The sequence below is a fragment of the Camelus dromedarius genome, chromosome 23 (genome assembly GCF_036321535.1).
Source record: "Camelus dromedarius isolate mCamDro1 chromosome 23, mCamDro1.pat, whole genome shotgun sequence".
NCBI classification, from domain to species: Eukaryota; Metazoa; Chordata; class Mammalia; order Artiodactyla; family Camelidae; genus Camelus; species Camelus dromedarius.
This window is the reverse complement of record NC_087458.1, coordinates 3,685,901-3,705,749: the sequence shown is the minus strand read 5'-3', so window position 1 is coordinate 3,705,749 and position 19,849 is coordinate 3,685,901. Positions and strand designations below refer to the sequence as shown.

At 36.2% G+C, this 19,849-nt stretch overlaps 1 protein-coding gene across 3 annotated transcripts in view; it reads right to left on the bottom strand.

Moving 5' to 3' along the window:
* Positions 1–1,363: 1,363 nt before the first annotated feature.
* VPS45 (vacuolar protein sorting 45 homolog) overlaps positions 1,364–19,849 on the bottom strand; it is a 48,115-nt gene continuing 29,629 nt past the window's right edge. Inside the window, exons 14-16 of one of the 3 annotated variants that reach the window (XM_010996703.3) lie at positions 16,436–16,567; positions 15,388–15,470; positions 1,364–2,002 (exon numbers count right to left, since the gene is read on the bottom strand). In XM_010996703.3, the coding sequence (XP_010995005.1) occupies positions 1,995–2,002; positions 15,388–15,470; positions 16,436–16,567 (223 nt within the window). In that variant the 3' untranslated portion in view covers positions 1,364–1,994. Of the gene's footprint in view, positions 2,003–15,387; positions 15,471–16,435; positions 16,568–19,849 lie in introns of those variants that run through there. The other 2 variants (XM_010996704.3, XR_004131676.2) reach the window with 2 other exon arrangements.

Below are 19,849 nucleotides of genomic sequence, written 5' to 3'. Positions count from 1 at the left end.
CCATTAGAGATAAGGACTTGTGAGTTGTTGCTTGCACATTTACTGGACAAAAACTGCTATCCAAACAGTTGTTTAGCTGAAAACAAGCACCTTGGCTTTTGTGGCGTAAATGGGACAAATAGGTTTTGACTGGCGTTTCAATCTATGGAAGAGAGGTCATTAAAAGCATGAGACCTTAATTTAAATGAAGTTTTTAAAGGAAAAAAAAATAAAGGGCCAGTAATAATGTAATCAACTCTGTACATCTTAAATAAAAATACAAGTCTTTGATACTTAATAAAGAAATGCCAACATCTGGCATCAAACATGCTGAAGGTAAGGCTCGTTTCTCAGACTTTTTGATATTGTTAGCTGTGTAGGCACAGTGGAAGGTGAATAACGAGAATATTAAAAAAGTATCTGCTCTTATTCTTCTTATTCCAAAGAGTTATCTTGCCAAGAGAAAGGGAAGCACAGGTAATACTGCTTGGAGGAAGGAGGTTTCTGTTTATTTGAAAAAACTATGTAACTTGTCAAATGCTGTGTTTAAAATTTGTTTTCCTAGGTGAAGACTGCCTTACTTTTTTATTATTAAAAAAAAAAGTACCCAAAGGACCCCCGAAAAGCAAAAACAAACAACAACAACAAAACAAACTCATTAGGCATTAGGGCTTCCCATGAGTGTAAGGTAAGAAACAATGGCTGAGAGGTGTGGGGAAGAGAGATGGACAGGATGACCCTTCAGCTCTTCCCTCCGTTTCATGAACTGCTGATTAATGTAGCGGGATGGAAGACAGGAATCCAATTATTTTGTAATGATTTTGTATCCACAACTTGGAGACAGGAATCAATCTTATTTACTATTATTAGTCAAATTTCACTGAGTGTTTACTGTGTACCAGACAATGTTCTAAGTGCTTTAAATGTATTCTCTCATCTCATTTAGTCCTTACAATCCTATGAGGAAGGTACTTTATTAATCTCTTTTTATAGATGAGGAAACTCAGCCACAAAGAGACTTAATAATAACACTCACCAAACCACATAACTGTGACATTGATTTGAGCCTAGGCTATCTGACACTAGAGAATGATAATTTATCAACATAAAAGAAAGGGTTAAAAAATACATTACAGAACGCCAGGGAGGGGCTGTGCTATGATTTGAGGACAGCATAATTTCCTGGCATTAATGACATTATCACTTTCCACTGCTTTCAAGAGAAGTGAAATTGACACAAGAATTTATTTGCCTTGACATACTATAAATACACTTCGAGTAGAGGCAATGCCTTCTCTGTTTGGTGGAAAGCCAGCTTATGCCTCATCTCAAGAATTCCCATAAGTAGTTATTAACCCCAAAGAAACAAAAACAAATCACTTGTATCTTTTCACAAAATGGATTTTTATTGTAGTCATACATGGTTTCTCAGTACCACAGAAAATTGCAATTTAGGGACAATTTTTGGATGGTTCTTACAGAAATATGATAAGTTTTTAGAAATGAGTTGTGCAGGAATGTGGTTAATAAAAAGTAAAAAGGGTCAAGAAAAGAGAGTCTATAGCATGTGCATCTAATTTTTACTTTTTTGAACTCTAAGCTCTGATAACCCTTTTCTCAGGTAAGATCCCAACAAAATCCATCAGAAACTGAAGTGATTGTGCTATCAAATACAAGGAATACATTTATTTATTTATTTGATAAAGAAACCATGAGAAAAGTGGGTCAAAAAGGGCTCAGACTTATTCTCAACTCATCACTGGGAGTCTTGGTGTCTGTGCCAACAGTCCAGGAATCAGCAGGCTACCTGGAGATGGGTTATAACAACAAGCACAAAACCCAAGGCTCTTCTCCAACACCTCTGGGCAGGGGAGGAAGCCTGCAGCGAGGCAAGAGGGGAAGTTGTGCCATTCTTCTCACCTCTCCATCACCTTTTCATCTTCTGCTTGCTGACCTTGATGTAACTTGAGAGCTCTCCTTGCTTCGGCTGTGCAATCCAGAAGCCAGAACTTCCTCTAGGAAACTGATCAGTAGATTAGAGGTTACTCAAAGGAAAAAATAAAGCTTCTCCAAACAGAATATCTTGCTGATGACATCTAACTAGATGGAAGGGTATCATGAATAGTATGCAAGAAGCACAGGTCTGATATTTGGGTGCAGAATAGAAGCTCAGGTGAGCACTACAACATCCAGACTAGAAGGAGAGCCCCTCTGTGCTCTTCCCCAGGGTTCCCAACTGTGTTTTTTTTTTTTGCATTAAACTTGTAAGATCTGTTAAGACTAATATTTCAAGTTTGAAATTTCTAGTCAAGAACCCCCAAATTTTAAGGGCAAGGCTACTACATGAACTCAGAACCATGTTACATGTGTCTCTAGTCTCTTCTTCATCTGATCTGCTCTCCAAAGTGGCACCAGAGTTAGTTTTCAAAAATACAGGTTATATTCTATTGCATACTCTCCCCTCTTCTGCTTTAAAATCTTTCTTTTGCTTACAGAATAATCTACAGATTAAAATTCAAGGCCCTTCATAATGTGGCCTAATAATAACTAATACCTGTATTTATTTTGTTCTGCGAACTGTTTTAAGCCATGTGTGCATGTATACACATACACATATATATGTAGTATGTGTATATATGCTATTATCCTCATTTAAAAAATGAAGAAACCAAGCTCTAGAAAGGTTAAGTGACTTGCCAAGGTCACAACAGCTAGTAAGTGGCTTAGCTGGGAGTCAAACCCAGGCTCTAGAATCCATGCCCTTCAGCACCACACAATACTGTCACTTGTCTGGTTCCATTAGCCACAGTGAAGCCTATGTGCCATCCATGCCCAACCATTCTCTGTTCCCTAAATGTGCCCTAAGCTTTCATACCTTTCTGCTTTGGCTCTTATAATGTCCTATGTCTGAAATGATAGACTACCCCTTCTCTGTCTGATGAAATCTTTTTTTATCCTTTAAGGCTGAGGATTAAAAGTCACCTTTTCTGTGACGCCTTCCCAAACTCCTCCATGCTGAACTAATCACACCCATCGTTATTATCACTGTGTCCCACAGCTAGGTTAGCACCATATTATTATTACCTAGGTACTCTATATATTATTGTTGACAAAACAGACTGTGAGTTCCTTAGGGTGGGACTAAGATTTATTCATCTTGGATCTCCAGGGTTTAGCACAGATGGTTGACACCTAGTAAGTGCCCAATAAAGGCATACTGAATAAACGAATTAATTAAAATAGCTACCCATTGGCAAGAGAGCCTTCTCTATAACTCAGGAGTTTGGAGGGCAGATCTTGTAAGTATGCTGGACTCACTCTCAGGATACAGATCTATAGCAGACAGAGGGCTGGAGAAATGACCAGGTACTTTATTATTATCACTGTTCTGCACTTTTAGACCTGGAAGATTTTGGGCTTAGAAAATTTAAATTCCAAATTCCTTTGCAAAAGAGGAAAATGGTGAAGTAGAGAGAAAGGAGTAGAAGCTAAATCCATCGAGTCCTCCACTGAACGCAACTGTTAACATCAGCATCTCTGTCTAGCCTGGCTTTTTGGCCAGTCGGACTGAGACATCTGGAGGTCAGGAAACAAGTGTCAGGAAATGACACAGCGTTGCTTTTTTTTTTTTTTTTGAAAGATAACACAAGAAGTCTTTGATTACTGACTTTTAGTAAGAATGAGACAAATATGCTGAGAAATCCTATAGGAAATTTATCAGGTGATCTCTGCTTCACATGAGACTCTGCCACATGTGCAAAGGAAAGGAGTAACTTCCCTGAAACTATACTTAAAGATCCTCCTCTGTGTGTTAACAAGCCCCACATTCTTGACTGCAAAGAGAAAACACTATTTATATTTGCCAAGCCTAATTTTGTTTCCTAGGGCCATTGTGGCTTTTTAAAAAGTATCTATTTGGGGACTTTGATGAGTCACTGCAGAATGCTTTAAAAATTATGGGTGATGAACATATCAGTAGCTGCACCCCAAATTTAGACTATGTTTAAAAACAACAAAAAAGAATGCTTTCTCTTTTCTAGATTTCTTTTAAAATCCGTCTCACTTAAAAAGCAAACTCAAAAATCCCCATCCCCTCTGGTTCTATAATCCAATTCAATTTAGCTCGGTTCAATTCAATTTAACAGGTGTTTACTGAGCATCCATCATGTGGCAGGCACTGCACTGGGTGCACAAATAAACACTTGTTATGACTCCTAACTTTAAGGGGCTCTCAGTCAGAGAGATTCATAATCACAATGCAACGTGAGACATGGTATAAACAGAGACAGTACAAGGAGCTAACCAAAAGGATTAACACTACTGCTTGTCTTGGATTGTTCTGTCTTCAAGGGTGCTTTCCCAGCTCTAATGGAGAGAAGGAAGGTGGGCAGAAAAAGGTCCTGATCTAAAAAAATCAACCTCAAAAAGCCTTGTATCACACGTTGAAAAACAAGTTTCTTCACTCTTAAGTCTTCAGTAAGGGAATAGAGACTAACACAGGATTTTAAATTTTGATTACTAAAATAATTGAGCTGAACAACTGTGTACCTAAACAAAGCTATATATTACACAAAATCTCTCTCTCTCTTCCTTTTTTCACTATACTCCACAGATAGAAATTACATGTGAGTTTCTTGTTATACCGAAGACACCAAAGGAATTCAAAATCAAATCAAATTTCAAATCAAATTTAGAAAAAAATGAATGGAATTTCTGGGGAGCAGAAAAATAATGATAAAAAAACCCCAAGATATTTGCCTTAGTGGAGTGATAAGCTTCTAATTATAGTCAAATACTTAGCTGGAAATGCTGAAATACCAGAGTAGGTGAGAGAGAAGGATAGGATGGAACTTTTAATAGCTCAAAATACTGATGATAGTTTTCAGAGCTACTACTTTGTTTTAGGCCTCTTTGTTTTTGTGCATACTATTCCCTCTGTCTAGAATGCTGTCCCACCCCCTCACATTTTATCTAGAGAAATTATGCAACTTTTAAAACCTGACTCTCTCTCACATTATCACTCCTCTAGGAATTTGTCTACGTGCCCATTTTCCATGTAAGCCTATGAGTTTTTTGAGGGCACAAGTAATATATGAATACATTCTTCTTGTAAAAGTTTTAAATAGTACACATAAAGCTCAAGTCTTCCTTCAGTCTTCCTTCCCCCATCACGTCTTTCTTGAGATAACAATTTGATCAACAAATATTTATTAAGCACTTACTATGTGCCAGGAACTGTTTCAGAAGGTGTGAATATAGCAATAAGCATAGTAAAAAAAATTCTGCTCTCATGAAATTTATATTCCAGTGGAGGGGGGAGAGAGATAAAATTAATAAATAAAATATAATAATAATAATAGCAGCACAACAATAATAATGGTGAACACATATCCGTTACCAAATGTGAGGCACTATTCAATAAGATAGAAACTAACCCACTTCACAAAGGGGCACAGAGAAGTCAAGGTCTTACATGTTGAAAGTGACAGTGTTGGGATACAAACCCATATAATCTGTTTTCAGAGTTTGTTCTCTTAACCATGATGCTACACTGCCTCTCTGAAGTATGTTAGGTGAAGAAAATGCTGTGGAGAAAAATAAAGCAGGTTTGAAGGAGAGTTGGAGGTGTTGGTATGAGATTTTAAATCCAGTGGTCAAGGAAGGCGACACAGAAACTAACATTTGAGCCGAGATGTGAATAAGGCAGCAGCAGATGTATCTGGGGGAGGAGCAAGTGCAAGGGGTCCAAGGCCTGGTATGTCCAGGGAAGAGAAAGGAGGCTGCTGTGGCTGGAGAGCAGTGAATAAGGTGTTGGGCAGTAGGAGATGAGATCAGAGAGGTTAAGGAAGGGGATGGAGGGAATGAGATCATGTTAAGGTCTGGTAGGTTATTGTAAGGATTTTGATTTTTACTTTGAGTAAGATGGGAAACATCTGGAGGTTTTGTGCAGAGATGTGACACAATTACGTCCCTGAATTACGTATTTTCACAGGATTGCTCTACTGCTATATCGAGAACAGATTATGGGGTTATGGGTGGGGCAGCTGTAATAATCCAGATGGGAAGTGATGGTGGCAATGGACCAGGGCAGTAGTGGTGAGAGGGCATTAGATTCTGGATAATATTTACTGATGAATCAGGATGTAAGTGAGAGAGGAGAGTCAAGAAAACGACAAGGTTTCTGACCTAAGCAACTTAGAAGAATGGATATACCATTAACTGAGATGGAAAGTCTGAGGGAGGATTATGTTTAGGAAGAAATATCAAAAGCTTGGTTTGATCATTGTTAAATATGGATGTTTACTAGACGGTCAAGTAGACGTCGAAGAAAATACTAGACAGTTGGATATATAAATCTGGAGTTTGGGGGAGAAGCTCAGATTAAAAACAGTGGTTCTCAATGGGGAAGCATGTGATTTTATCCCCAGGAGACATCTGGCAACGTCTGGAAACATTTTTGGTTGCCATAACTGGTGGAGTGCTCGGCATCTAATGTGTAGAGGCCAAGGATGTTGCTGAACATCCTGCAATGCATAGGACAGTTCCCCACAACAAAGAATTATCTGTCCCCAAACACCAGCAGTGCTGAGGCCGAGAAACTCTGGACTAGAGATGTCAGTCTGGGAGTCATTAGAGGATGAAATTTAAGGCCATGAGACTGGATGAGGTTGCCAAGGGACTGAGGTGTGGACAGAGGAGAAGAGAGGTAGGCCAAGGACAGAGTTCCAGGGGTTCCAAAAATAGGAGAAAAGAGCAAAAGAGGGAAGGAATGGCAAATGAAGTTAGGAGGACCAGGAAGAGTATAGTTTCTGGAAGCTAAGTGATAAAAGTCTTTCAAAGTGAAGGAACTGATCAACTGTGTCAAATGCTGCTGAACTGTCAAGTGAAATGAGTACTAAAAGTTGACTCTGGGTTTAGCCAAGTGGAGGTCTGTAGAGCCACTACAAAAGCAAATTTGTGGAGTGATGGGCGTGATAGCCCCAAGAGAGTGGCTTAAGAGAAGAGAAGTTTAAAAAATATGGGGGTTTAAGACAATATGTAAGGAGAGAATAGATAAACAAGTTTACACTGTACAGCCCAGGGAACTATATTCGATATCTTGTAGTAGCTTACGGTGAAAAAGAATATGAAAACGAATATATGTATATTCATGTATGACTGAAGCATTGTGCTGGCCACCAGAAATTGACACAATGTTGTAAACTGACTATACGTCAATAAAAAAAGTAAAAAAAAAAAAAAAAAGAGAGAAAATATGTAAGGAGAGAAATCAAGGCAGTGAGTATAAACAACTCGAGTAATTTTGCTATAAAGGAGGAACAGAAAAATATACTATAGGATGTGGAAAGAGGTAGGAGGTTAATAGAAGATTTTTAAAGATGGGAAGAAACCTTCTATGCTTCTATGAATGATCCAACAGAGTGGGAAAAACCCATTCAGGGTTGAGAGAGGAGCAAGTTTGGAGGGATGTCCTGGAATAGGTGAGGGGGTGGGATCTGAGTGAGCCCAAGTGGGAGGGCTGGGCTTAGCTAGGAGCATTCACCACTGTGATGGGACAGAAGGCAGAGAGTAGCAGCAGTGGTGGGAGCTCTGGAAGTTCTCTTCTAATGGCTTCTCTTACTAATTAATATACATCTTGAACAGTATCTCCTTAATCTGTGTATCCTTAGTATAAAGTAGATGTTGAATTAAGTATTTGCTGAATGAATACATGAATCAGCTTAATATTTTTTTTAAGAACTTAAGACCTTAGCTTAAATGTTACCTATCATAGTAAACTTTTCCTGAATATCCAACAGCAGTTTTATCCGGAGTAAGGAAAAAGACTGGCATTCAACATCTATGTCTGAAAATAGCAGGACTCTCAAAGATCAGAGGTCATCCTGATCCTCACTAGATGTATACTTTACCCATAAAGAACTCATTATTTCTCCAATGTGCTATATACCTTTTGCCTCACCTCCTGTCCTCAATTATGCTATTTCCTCAGCCCCAACAGCTTTTCTTCCTATAGAAATCCAACTTACTCTTTAAGGTCGAGCTCAAATGCTATCTCCACTGTGAAGCATTTCCTGATTACTCTGCCAGAATTAATTATTTCTATTTTGGACACATTTTATTTAACTTACATACATTAACACTTCTCAAATTTTTGTAACTAAGAACCCCTAACAACAGAAGAGAATGAATTTATTAGTCCTGAGGGTATAGTCCAAATTGATTTGCCAGCTTACAAATTTCACTGAGGTCTGGTATTTTGTTTTAAAAATACTAAACAATTTTGTTATTTTTTTAAATAAAAGGACATTTTACAGTTTAACATCAACATTTTTGATAAGGCACTTACCAGTTAACTTATTTAATTCTGCCCCTGAACATCTCCCCCAACGCTAAGAAAATGGATACTCCAAAAGATGTGTCATGTTTTTGTGCCTTTGTGTGTCTCTGGATCTAATCATATCCTAATTTGAGAAATACAGATTTGTTTGACTTCCCCATCTGAACCAGATACAATTAAGAAAAAAAGTTTCTATACTCTATAAGGTTTCTACAGTCTGAAGTTTCTCACAATCTTAAGATGCTAATGTGAATATCTCTCCTTTCCAGGAGAAAGATACAGTGTTTTCCAAACTTAGTTGGCTGAGAACCTTTTTTTTTTTTTCAATGGAATACCTATCAATATCTCTCCAAGCAGATTTTTTATAGAACAGACCTTGGGAAACACTGAATTAAGGTACAAAATATTTTCTTGATTATAATCAATTCCATTGAGGTTACTTTACCCTATGACATTTTCTTACAAACACTATAACCGCCTATTAAAAATGTAGCTACTCATTCCCAGTTCCCACCTCAGTACTAAACATTCATAAAATGGATGTTTTTTTAAAAAAAATAAATAAAATGGATGGTTTTATAAAATAACAAAAGTAAATAAAAACAAAACAAATAAATAGGAACCCTTGTCCCTACTTCTTCTACCCCTATGAAGAAATAGGATAAAAATCAGCCAATTGGATTCTGCACATATCCAGCATTGTGTATGTTTGTTCACTGGTTATCACGAGAGAAGAAAGGATTACCATTATGGTCCACAGAGCAAAAGATGGACTCCTCAAGGACAGACTGCCTATAGTATCTGTTACAGCGAGATATGAAAGGAAGTTATCATCTGAGAATAAAAAGAGCTCACCATAGGAAACATTCAAGGTTGCACCAATTTGTCAGAGCAACCACAACTATGGGAGTAGAATGGTGACCACCATATCAAAAAAAAAAAAAAAAAAGCAACCCAAAACCGAAAAACTCCAAACCAAGAAACAAAGCTCCAAATAACCCAACTGTAGCAAACACAGATGTTGAAGACTCTACATGAGTCTATTAATCATAGAGGTACTGAGTCTGGAGGCCTCAAAGGGGAAATTTGGGTGGGCACAAATGGAAATTAAGCTACTAAAGCTTATACTCCACAGACCACAAAGGCCATCTGGCAACTGGACTACCTTCACAGTAAATTTTAACACTGCCCCAGTATATTCCTACTTGGGATAATAATATATTTCTGCTCTTGAAGAATGTTAAAGTAAGGGCTTTTCAAAACAAGTGATTTGGAAGTATGGATGGGTGATGACAGAGGTGGTAATGATGAATATCCAAAGTCTTTGTTACTTTATTTCCACCAAATACAATAGTAGTAACAACAGCAGCAACAGGTAACACATACTGAGTGCTTACCCTGTGCCAGATTCTCCTCTAAGAATTTTATATGTATCATACAAGCATCATAACAGAGATAAAAGGAGCTATTTATTACCTCAGTTTTACAGTTGAGAAAACTGAGGCACAAAAAAGTTCAATAATTTCCCTAAGGTCATACAAGTGGACATATGGGATTTTAAAAAGGTCGTCTGGTACTAGAGCCCATGTTCTTAATTGCTACGCTACATTACCTCTTTTTTTTTTTTTTTAATAGACTTTATTCTTTTAGAGCAGTTTCAGGTTCACAACAGAACTGAGCAGAAAATACAGAGTTCCCACATAGCCCTCCCCACCCACACACGTATACTCCCCTATCCTCAACATCCCTCATAAGTTACATTACTTCTTAAAAGACCCAGGAGTACAGGGGTGGGCCTATCACTGAACCAGTGTAGGAATAAGGGCCTGGAATTTGGAACTGGAGGCTGCTTTGAAACCAGACAGTGTCTACCTCTCTGACTCTCATGTCTCTATTTCTGACTCTCTCACTTATTGGTCTTTTTGCTTCATACTGTTTACCTGCTTCTTTCTTTCCATTCGAGTTGAAGTAAACTGCTTTTTAGCAAAGCTTCTCCATATAAATGATTTTTTTTAATTTTTTTTTTTTTTTAAGAATCAGCTAACTTCAGTGTTCGAAGGGCATGGTATGAAGGTATAAATTGGTAAAATTTTTCTGGCTGGCAAATTAGTAATTTATGCATCTTAAAGTGTTTATGGTGGGGAGGGTATAGCTCAGTGGTAGAGCACATACTTAGCTTGCACAGGGTCCCGGATTCAATCCCCAGTACCTCCATTAAAAGAGCTAAATAAATAAATAAACCTAGCGGTGCGTGGAATCTAGGATCACACAAATCTGAACTTGAATTCCAGCTTTGCACTTCCTTGTTATATGAGCTAAGGCAAACTACCTAATTTCTCCATATTCTACTTTCTTCACTTGAAAATTGAGACCACAACAACATTACCTTTTGGGTGATGAAGACTAAATGAGATAATAGATGTAATGAAGTCAGCTGTATATGCCCAATTATTATTACCCAAGTGAATAATTGGACAAGTATGTAAAGATGTACATAAAATGATGTTTATTATAGCACTGTTTAGAAGAGTGAAAAATTATACACAATGAATATCAAACAATATTTGTCTTGTTCGCCACTATATATCTAGTCTCAAGATATCTCTTGGAATATATAGGTGCTCAATAATATTTGTTGAGTGAACAAAAAAATTGAGGATTGGTTAAATAAGATGTGGCATCATCAGACAACAGAATACTTATTCAGTCATTAAAAATGACGAACATAAGTATTTTCATTGAAAGTACATGTATAGTATATTCCCCTTTATTTAAGAGTATATGTATATATATTAATAGAAAAAGATCTAAAAGGCTATATACATCAAAATGTTGACATTACCAGTAGTGTGTTGGTGGCAGTATGGAAATTATTATTATCTTCTTTTTGCTTAGCTGTATTAAATTTTTTTCCTACAAGTATTATGTATTGATTTTGTAACAAAAATCTATTTTTAATTTAAAAAATGTTCGAGTGTGCAAATAAATTGGAATTAGGGGACATACCTAGATTTGAATCTTGGGTTAAACTGTTTTTTGAAAAAGTATCTTATTAGAGTTATTCATTTATATGCTTATTTTTCCATTAGACATTGAGATCCTTAATGATACAGAATAGGTCTTCATCTTCCTAACACCTTGCACAGAACTTTACTCATAACAGCACTCAATAAATGCTTGTCAGTCCATCACAGCTCTTGCAATGGTGTCTTAACACATTGGTTACAGGAGAAAAGTAAATTTTCCCCCAAATCTCTACAGTAAAGATGGTGATTTTTCCAACAGTTTCAAAACTGATTCTGAAATACCCACAAGTGAAGAAGAGTGTCCTCTGGATTCCTCTTCCTTTGAAATGCAAATTCTGTCACAGGATCCTAATTTTTCTGTAAATAATTCAGAGATCGAACCAACTCGTGGTTACAGGAGAAGGTCCAAGTTTCTAGTGTTACTTGTTGAGGTAGAAATCTATAAAGTACTTGTTGATAATATGAATCAGTCCCTTCCCAGCTTCAAATCCTTTTAGAGAAATTCAAAGTGCTGACTGTTTTCTAAGCCCTAAACTGTACCCTCTACAAAAACCATTAATGTCCTGACTTACTCAGTCAGAATTACATTACCAGAGCTCAGGCATCATCTCAGATAGTGATGAAACAAACAGCTGCCACCAGTTAGTCAAGTTAGTCATTTTTATTCAAAGAGCACACTGTCTTAATTATCTTCTGATGACAAAAATCTTAAAGCAAAACTAAATGATTCCTTACTTTTGTACTTCTTCTTTTTCCCTGCCTTGGTTTACAATATTTTTTAATTAGCAGATTCACATATTGTCCATCTAGTAAAAACATATTTTGTCTATCTTGTAAGTGACATTTATAAGCAAGGGATTAAAAAAAAGTCATAGACAGATGAATTGTCCTAAAATTTATTTCAACTGAGTGCCTAGGTGCCCAGGCTAGAAACAAACTGTCTCAGTTCAATTCCAGCTTTGCCACTTATTAGCTCTATGACTTTGGACAAAGTACTTAACCTCTCTAAATCTCAATTTCCTCATCTGAAAAATGAGGTTGATAATAATAATAAAAATATCTACCTCATTGGGTTGTTGAAAAACAAAATTTTATGAATAAAAAGCAGCACTATCTAGTAGGAATGTAAAGCAAGTCACAAATGTGAGCTGCTATGTAATTTTAAATGTTCTACTAATCACATTAAAAAGGTAAAAAGAAATAGGTGAAATTCATTTTAATAGCATATTTGATTTAACCCACAAATCTAAAACATTATCAACTTAAAAAATTATTAATGAGCTATTTCACACTTTTTTTTGGTATTAAGTCTTTGAAATCCAATATGTATTTTATACTGGTAGCACACCTCAAATTAGACTAGCCATATTTCAAATTCAATAGTTATAGAGGCTAGTAGCTACCTTATTAGACAGCACTGGTAAAAAGTATTAAAACAGTGTCTAGCAGACAGTATGTGTTAAATAAATTTTAGTTCTTGGTGTCATCATAACCCCCTCTTAGGAACTGCTATGGATCAGTGTTTCTCAAACCATTTGACTCATAACACCAGCTACTATCTGGAGGTTCTAAGGCATGCACTAAATAATACTGAATTACATAGTTAGAAAACAATTCCTTTTTATATTATCTTTTTAACTATATCAAAGAAAAAGTGTGTTTGGCATAATAGTGCTTTGTTTTTTAAAATTTTGTTTTTTTAATTGAGATATAATGCATAGACAATAAAATGTACCAATTTAAAGGGTATCATTTGATGGTTTTGACAAATACATAGTTATGTAACCATTTCCTTGATCCAGATCTAGAACACTTCCAACACCTGAGTCAGGGCTTTTTAAAAATCAAGAAATTTAAAAAAAACCCTCAACAACAAGAGCCATGAAGTCAGCCTCATGCTTCTGAATATGTAATGTTAAACTGCCTTCCAGAAAAGTTATGGATTTACACTTCTACTAGCATTATTTGAGACTGACTCACTATACTTAAATATTAAAAAATATTCAGAGATAGGACTAGGGTTTATCAATATAGAAGATGTTTATTGCAGTATTTATATCAAACAAAAATTATAAATAATTTATGTCCAATAGTAATGGTTAAACAGAGACATCCTTAAAATTGAAATTATAGGGTCATTAGGATTATTTTAAATAATTTTTAGTAACATGGTAAAATGTTCTCAATATGATTAAAAGTGAACAAAAACAAGTACAAAACTTTATAGACAGGGTAATGTGATCCTAATTACATCAAAAACAAAACATAAAACACACATAACTCAAAAATCTTCAGGTAAAGGAAAAAATTAAGGGAAAAAAAGAGAAAAAAACAAAGAGAAAATATGCCAAAATATTAACAGTAGTTAGCTCTTAGTTGTGTGGTATTATGAATGATTTTGACTTTTATATTTAATTTTTTTATTATGATGAGCATGAATTACTTGGTGGGGAGAAGCCTATTTTTCCTCATCTGTTTTTGCTACTTGGAGAGAAAACAACCAAAAAATGAGACCACTAATTATTGTGCATGCCTTTGGTTAATGAGGGTTTAACTGAATCCAGTAGTATTATAGAGAGCCTACTATGTGTAGTAATTATTACTGACCTGAAAGGGAATCTGGCAGTAGGAGACTGCTGATTTAGGGTTACCCTTCCTCCTTGTCAAAAGTCTTAAGAAAGTACTGAACTGACAGCACTGGAGAAGACTCAAGTGCTCTCTCACCCACGGTGCCAGTGGGACCCAGGACAACACTGCAGCAGTCCTGACTTATCCGTTCACCTCACCTCTCTTTTCTCCTCCACATCTACCTTGTATTCCATGAAGACAGAAGGATTCCTTCTACTGAGTGAACAATTCCATCCATAGGATCTGGTTCTTGGCCTCTTGGCTCACACAGCTAACCTAACATGCCCACTGCAGCCAGTAAGGACGAGAACTCTTTAATTCTGATTGACTTGTGAAGTGATAAGGCAAGCCAGCTCAAAACCCAAATCAAGATGTTCATTTATTTGCAAAGTAGGATCAGTGTGCTCTAGAAACACTACTAGAATAACGGCTTGGTCTATTGTAGGTAAATAAATAATGGGTATAGTTCATTTACATTCATCTGTGAACTTGCATTTTTGCAATAACCCATGCTCATTTTGAACATTTAAGATAACTACTACTTCTCTTAATTCATAGTTGCTTCGATAGCCATGGTGATCCTGCTAAAATATAAGTCAGATGTTATGGTTCTGCTCAAAACTCTACAATACACACAAAAGCTTGCACAGAAATGTTTATAGCAGCATTATTCATAACTGCCAAAAGGTGGAAACAACTCAAATGTCCATCACTGACAAATGAATAAACAAAATATGCTATATGCACACAGTGAAATATTATTCAGCCATAAAAAGGGAAGTATTGATATAGGCTATAACATGGATGAAACTTGAAAACCTTATACTAGGTAAAAGACATAAAAGACTATATGTTATATGATTCCATTTATATGAAATGTTCAGAACAGGGAAACCTATAGAGACAGAAAGTAGATTAGTGGTTGCTTAGGGCTGAGGCAGATTCTTTCTGAGGTGATGAAAATGTTCTAAAATTAACTGTGGTGATGGTTGCACATTTCTGTGAATACACCAAAACCCAATGAATTATATACTTTAAAGGGGTGAATTGTCTGGTATGTGAATTTTATCTCAATAAAGCACTGTTAAAAAAAAAAACCAGCAACCCTAAAACCCTACAATGCTCTCTAACTCATAGTGAAAACCAGCCCTCACAACATTCTGCAAGGCCCTCCACCGTCAGGCCCCAGATTCCTCTCTGACTGCATCCCCCTCTGCCTTTCCTCTTGCTCACTTCACCCACACTCTCCGGTCTCCGTGAATACACTGCATGGTCCCACCTTAGGACAGCACACTGCTGTGCCTGGGCGCTCTTTCACCCATCTGTTTGGTCCATTTCCTCACCTCCTTCAAGTCTTTGCTCAAATCTCTTCTTAATGAGGCCTTTCCTGACACCATTCAAAGTAGTGTGACTTACCCCCACTGCCTCCATGCACTGCCAGTTTCTCTTTACCTTGCTCTGCTTTTTTTCTCCCATAGAACTTTTCATCTTCTGATTTACTACAAAATATAAAATATACTTACTTATTAAGTTATGATTTATTTCTGTCTCCCTCGACGTTAAAATGTAAGCCTCATAAAGACTAGGACCTTTGTGTTTATTCAGAGGTATCCCAATATTCAGTAAATGTTTGCTGAATGAGTGAATGAACTATTGGCTTTATGCTGGTCTGATTTGTTCAATAAATGTTTATCTATTCTAGAACTCATAACTAGGGCAATATGATTTCTGACTGTTTCACACAGATGTTGGTGAAAATATTTGTGGTGATACAGAACAACTCATATCTATCAACCTTTTCACTTATTACCCACATTCCAGCTCGTTGACTACTTGCTGTTCTTTTTCCACGTATGTTGTCTATAGCTCTCCGTAACTTGCTCATGTGGTTAAATCTGCCTAGAATGTGCTCTCTCTCCTTATGTCCATTTTCTATCCAAGGCTCAGCATATACACTATCTTTTCCATGAAACATTTGCTAATTTCTCTTAGCCACTCTGAGAATCCATGGCTCTTCTATCTTTCTCCAGGCACTTACTTTCTTATATATGTATATATTTTTTTCTATCTTTACAATGACTTACCTGAGGCAGGACCTTTCTCTTATTCATCTTTGTATTCTTTTTACTAAATACTTATTGAATGAATGTAGTTAATCAACAAAACAAAAAAACTCACAGAATTCAATACCATTATGTTTAGGTATTTTCAAAGTGCCAGTCTGTTCTTTTAACATAGGAAACAAAATTGTTGACAGTGCAGGCTGGTCCTTACTTTCCAGGTCTTCCGACTGAATTGTGTAGATCTCTCATCTCACACAAACTCTAAATTATTCTATGAACTGATGCATTTTGGTCTACAGCAGTTTGGTCAACATTGACCTTACTCCTTCTACATAAAGGGAATTGAAGCTTTCCTCTCTGGGAAAGGGGATAGAGTTGTAGGACTGAATGTTCTCCCTTACCTTTTTGTGTTGTGCACTGTGGTTCCTCCCAGGACAGTCCTCACTCCAGGAGTGGTACGGTTCAGGTTATAAACTGTTAGAGCCTCTTCATAGGTGGCTCCTCCAATTATGAACACAATGATATCCTGAGGTCTGTAATAATGAAGAAAGTTAATATCATAGGATAAGGGGGAAAAAGGGCAAAGATTTGTTGTTACTATTATATACACAGTTTTAATTTCTGAATCTTTCCTTTTCAGTAAAGGAAGCAGAATTAATGCAGAATAGAATAAAAGGTTTAAAAAAAGTTTTAATTATCTGAAATTGGCAGGAAACAGAGCAGGAAATGCTGAATAGTGATTTGCTTTCTGTTTATGAGCGGATGTCTTTTAATTTCTGTGCTGTGGATTTCAGAATAGCACAATAGCATTTGCTGGAACCAAATGTAGAAATAATCTTTTATATTCAAGAGGCTGAAGAGTACTTCACTGTGACATGATAGCAATATAGCAGTAATTTATGCTTGTACTACACATCTCCTTTCATGTATAAGCCCTCTGTCAAATACAGCGTCATTACAATGGCCTCTGTTCCAGAACCTCCAAGTATTTTGGAAAGTATTGGTATAGCTGGATGTCTTCCTAACACTGCAACTAGAAACATTTAGTATTTTGAGTGCAAAAAAAAGAATGGGACACATTAACTAATGGCGCTTCTAGGAACTCCACCTCTTCTTAAAATCTTTGTTCCTGAATCCTTTGATAAACCAAGAAAAAGAAACCATGGGAACAAAAAAACAACCCATGAGTGTAGTTTTGATACTGGACATGCTGACACATCAGCTCAGTCACTAGCTTAATTTGGGTCATACTGTGTAGTTTTACCATGTTTCAATCTTTATGAAAATGGCTTCATAACAAAAGTGAGTGACCTTCCTAGTAGATCCCTCTGTAGATACCAACAAGGAGATCATAGTATTTTCAAAACTATTAAAAGTTTGCCTTGTTTTTCTTTTCTCATGCCATCAAAAGAAGATAAAATTACTTAATCTTAGTAGGCAAATAATTTTGTTAAATCACTTACTGGACATTGTTTAAAACAACATAAAGCAGAAGGATCTATTTTGGAGGTTACAGCACAAAGCTAAATAGAAACGTCTTTAATCAAGGGATGAACGTGCTTATGTATAAATCAGGAGGGAAAAAATACCCCTACATTTCCTTTCTGTCTCTCTGTCTCTTTCTAAAACACCTTGAAGGAATCACTAACTGGGAGATTATTTGTTCTTATGGGACTTCATGAACACAGAATTGGATATTGTGGCTATTTAAAAACGTTCAGATAATCTCCAAATTGCAGAGATACCCAATGAAAGGCTCCCAGTGATGAAGGGGTGGTTATGTTGCAATTCGGTAGAGTCAATTATGACATTTCCATGTGAACTTGGCACTTAAAATCATGCCTTTGAAATACTAAGTTTACTTTAAAAAAAAATTGAAAAATAGTTGATTTACAACATTGTATTAGTTTCTGGTGTACAGCATAGTGATTCAGTTATACATATATATACACACACATTCTTTTTCATATTTTTTCTTTGTAGGTTATTACAAGATATTGGATGTAGTTCCCTGTGCTATACAGTAGGACCTGGTTATTTATCTATTCTGTATACAGTAGTTTGTATCTGCTAATCCTAAACTCCCAATTTAGCCTTCCCCCCACCTTTACCCTTTGGTAACAGTAAGTTTGTTTTCTATGTCTGTGAGGCTCTTTCTGCTTTGTAAATAAGTTCATTTGTCTAATTTATTTTTACATTCTACATATAAGTGATATCATATGGTATTTTGTTAAATTTACCTTTTAAAACAAAATAAGCTTTCTTCAAGACTACCCACCTAAAACAATGTATTTAGCAACACAATGCTTTAAGTGTTACATACGTTTATACATTCTACATTTTTTGTTATTTTAAGATATACTGTTTTTGACCAGATAAATGTTTACACGTGGTATAAAATAAAAAAGGGTATACTGTACAAAAAGTAAGTTTCCTTCTCACCTCAGTCCTCTTGTACCCCAGTTTCTCTCTAGAGGCAAATACTATTACTCACCTCTTAAGTATATCCTTTCAGAGATATTATCTATCTTTGTGTATATACATATAAGTATATTTATAAGATACATGCGTATTATGTATATATAATATATAATATACATATTACATCTATACACACACAAATGGAAGCATCTTATATGCAGTTGTGTGCACATATTGCACATTTTAAATTTTGGTAGATATCACCAAGTTGCTTGAAAGATGTCGTCCTACCAGCAATTCAGGAAAGTGCCTATTTGTCCACATTCTGTCAGTATTATCAAGGCTTTTAGTCCTTCTAACCTAAGTTGACATCACTTGCTCCTCCTCAATTCACTTTCTTCACTTGGTTTTCCAGGACATCACATTCTTTTGGTTTTCTTTCTACTTCACAAGTTGATATTTTTCAATGCCCTTTGATGGTTTTGCCTTATCTTCCTGACCTCTTAATGGTGGAGTGTCCATAACCCAGTCATTAGGGTTCTTCTTGATCTATACCTACTTCCTAGACTCTAATGTAGCAGCCACTAGCCACATGTGGCTATTTAAATTTAAATTAATTAAAATGAAATGGAAAATTCAGTTCCTCAGTGGAACCAGACATATTTCAAGTGACTCACAGTCACATGTAGCTAGTAGCTACCTTATTAGATAGCACAGATATAGTACATTTCCACCATTGTAGAAATTTCTACTGAACTGCACTTCTCTAGATGATCTCACCCAGTTTTGTGGTTTCATTTATCTGCTGATGACTCCCAAATCTCCAGCCCAGACCTCTCTTCTAAATGCCAGACTTAAATATCTATTTGACATTTCTTCTTGGATGTTTAGTTTATTTCTGAATTCAACATGTTCAAATCTCTAATCTTCTCCCCCAAGCCTGTTCCACATATAGCTTTCCCCATCTTAGTTGATAGCCAATCTATCTTTTTGTTTGCTTCTAAAAACTTTGGAGCTGTCCTAACTCCCTCTTCATGGCTGGAGTGAAGCATATAAGTTGGAGATATAGTGAGAGAAAGAGAGGGGAATCTTGAATCTTCTAGGCAGTGAAGGAATCACCAAAGGGTTTTAATAGGTTATCATGATCAAATTTGCTTTTTTGAAGGATAATTTTGGCAACTGTTTGAGAATGAACTAGGAGTTGCTGGTGAGAAAATCTGGAGAACAAAAGGCTACTGTAAGACTTCTAGGAAGATATGATGAAAGTTGAAACTAAAGAAGTATCAGGAATGGAGGGGAGGAACTAGATATAGAAGACACAAAAAACATAGACTCTTCAGTATTTGGTCGATGATTAAATGTGGAGGATAAGGATAAAGGAAGAGTCCATGATA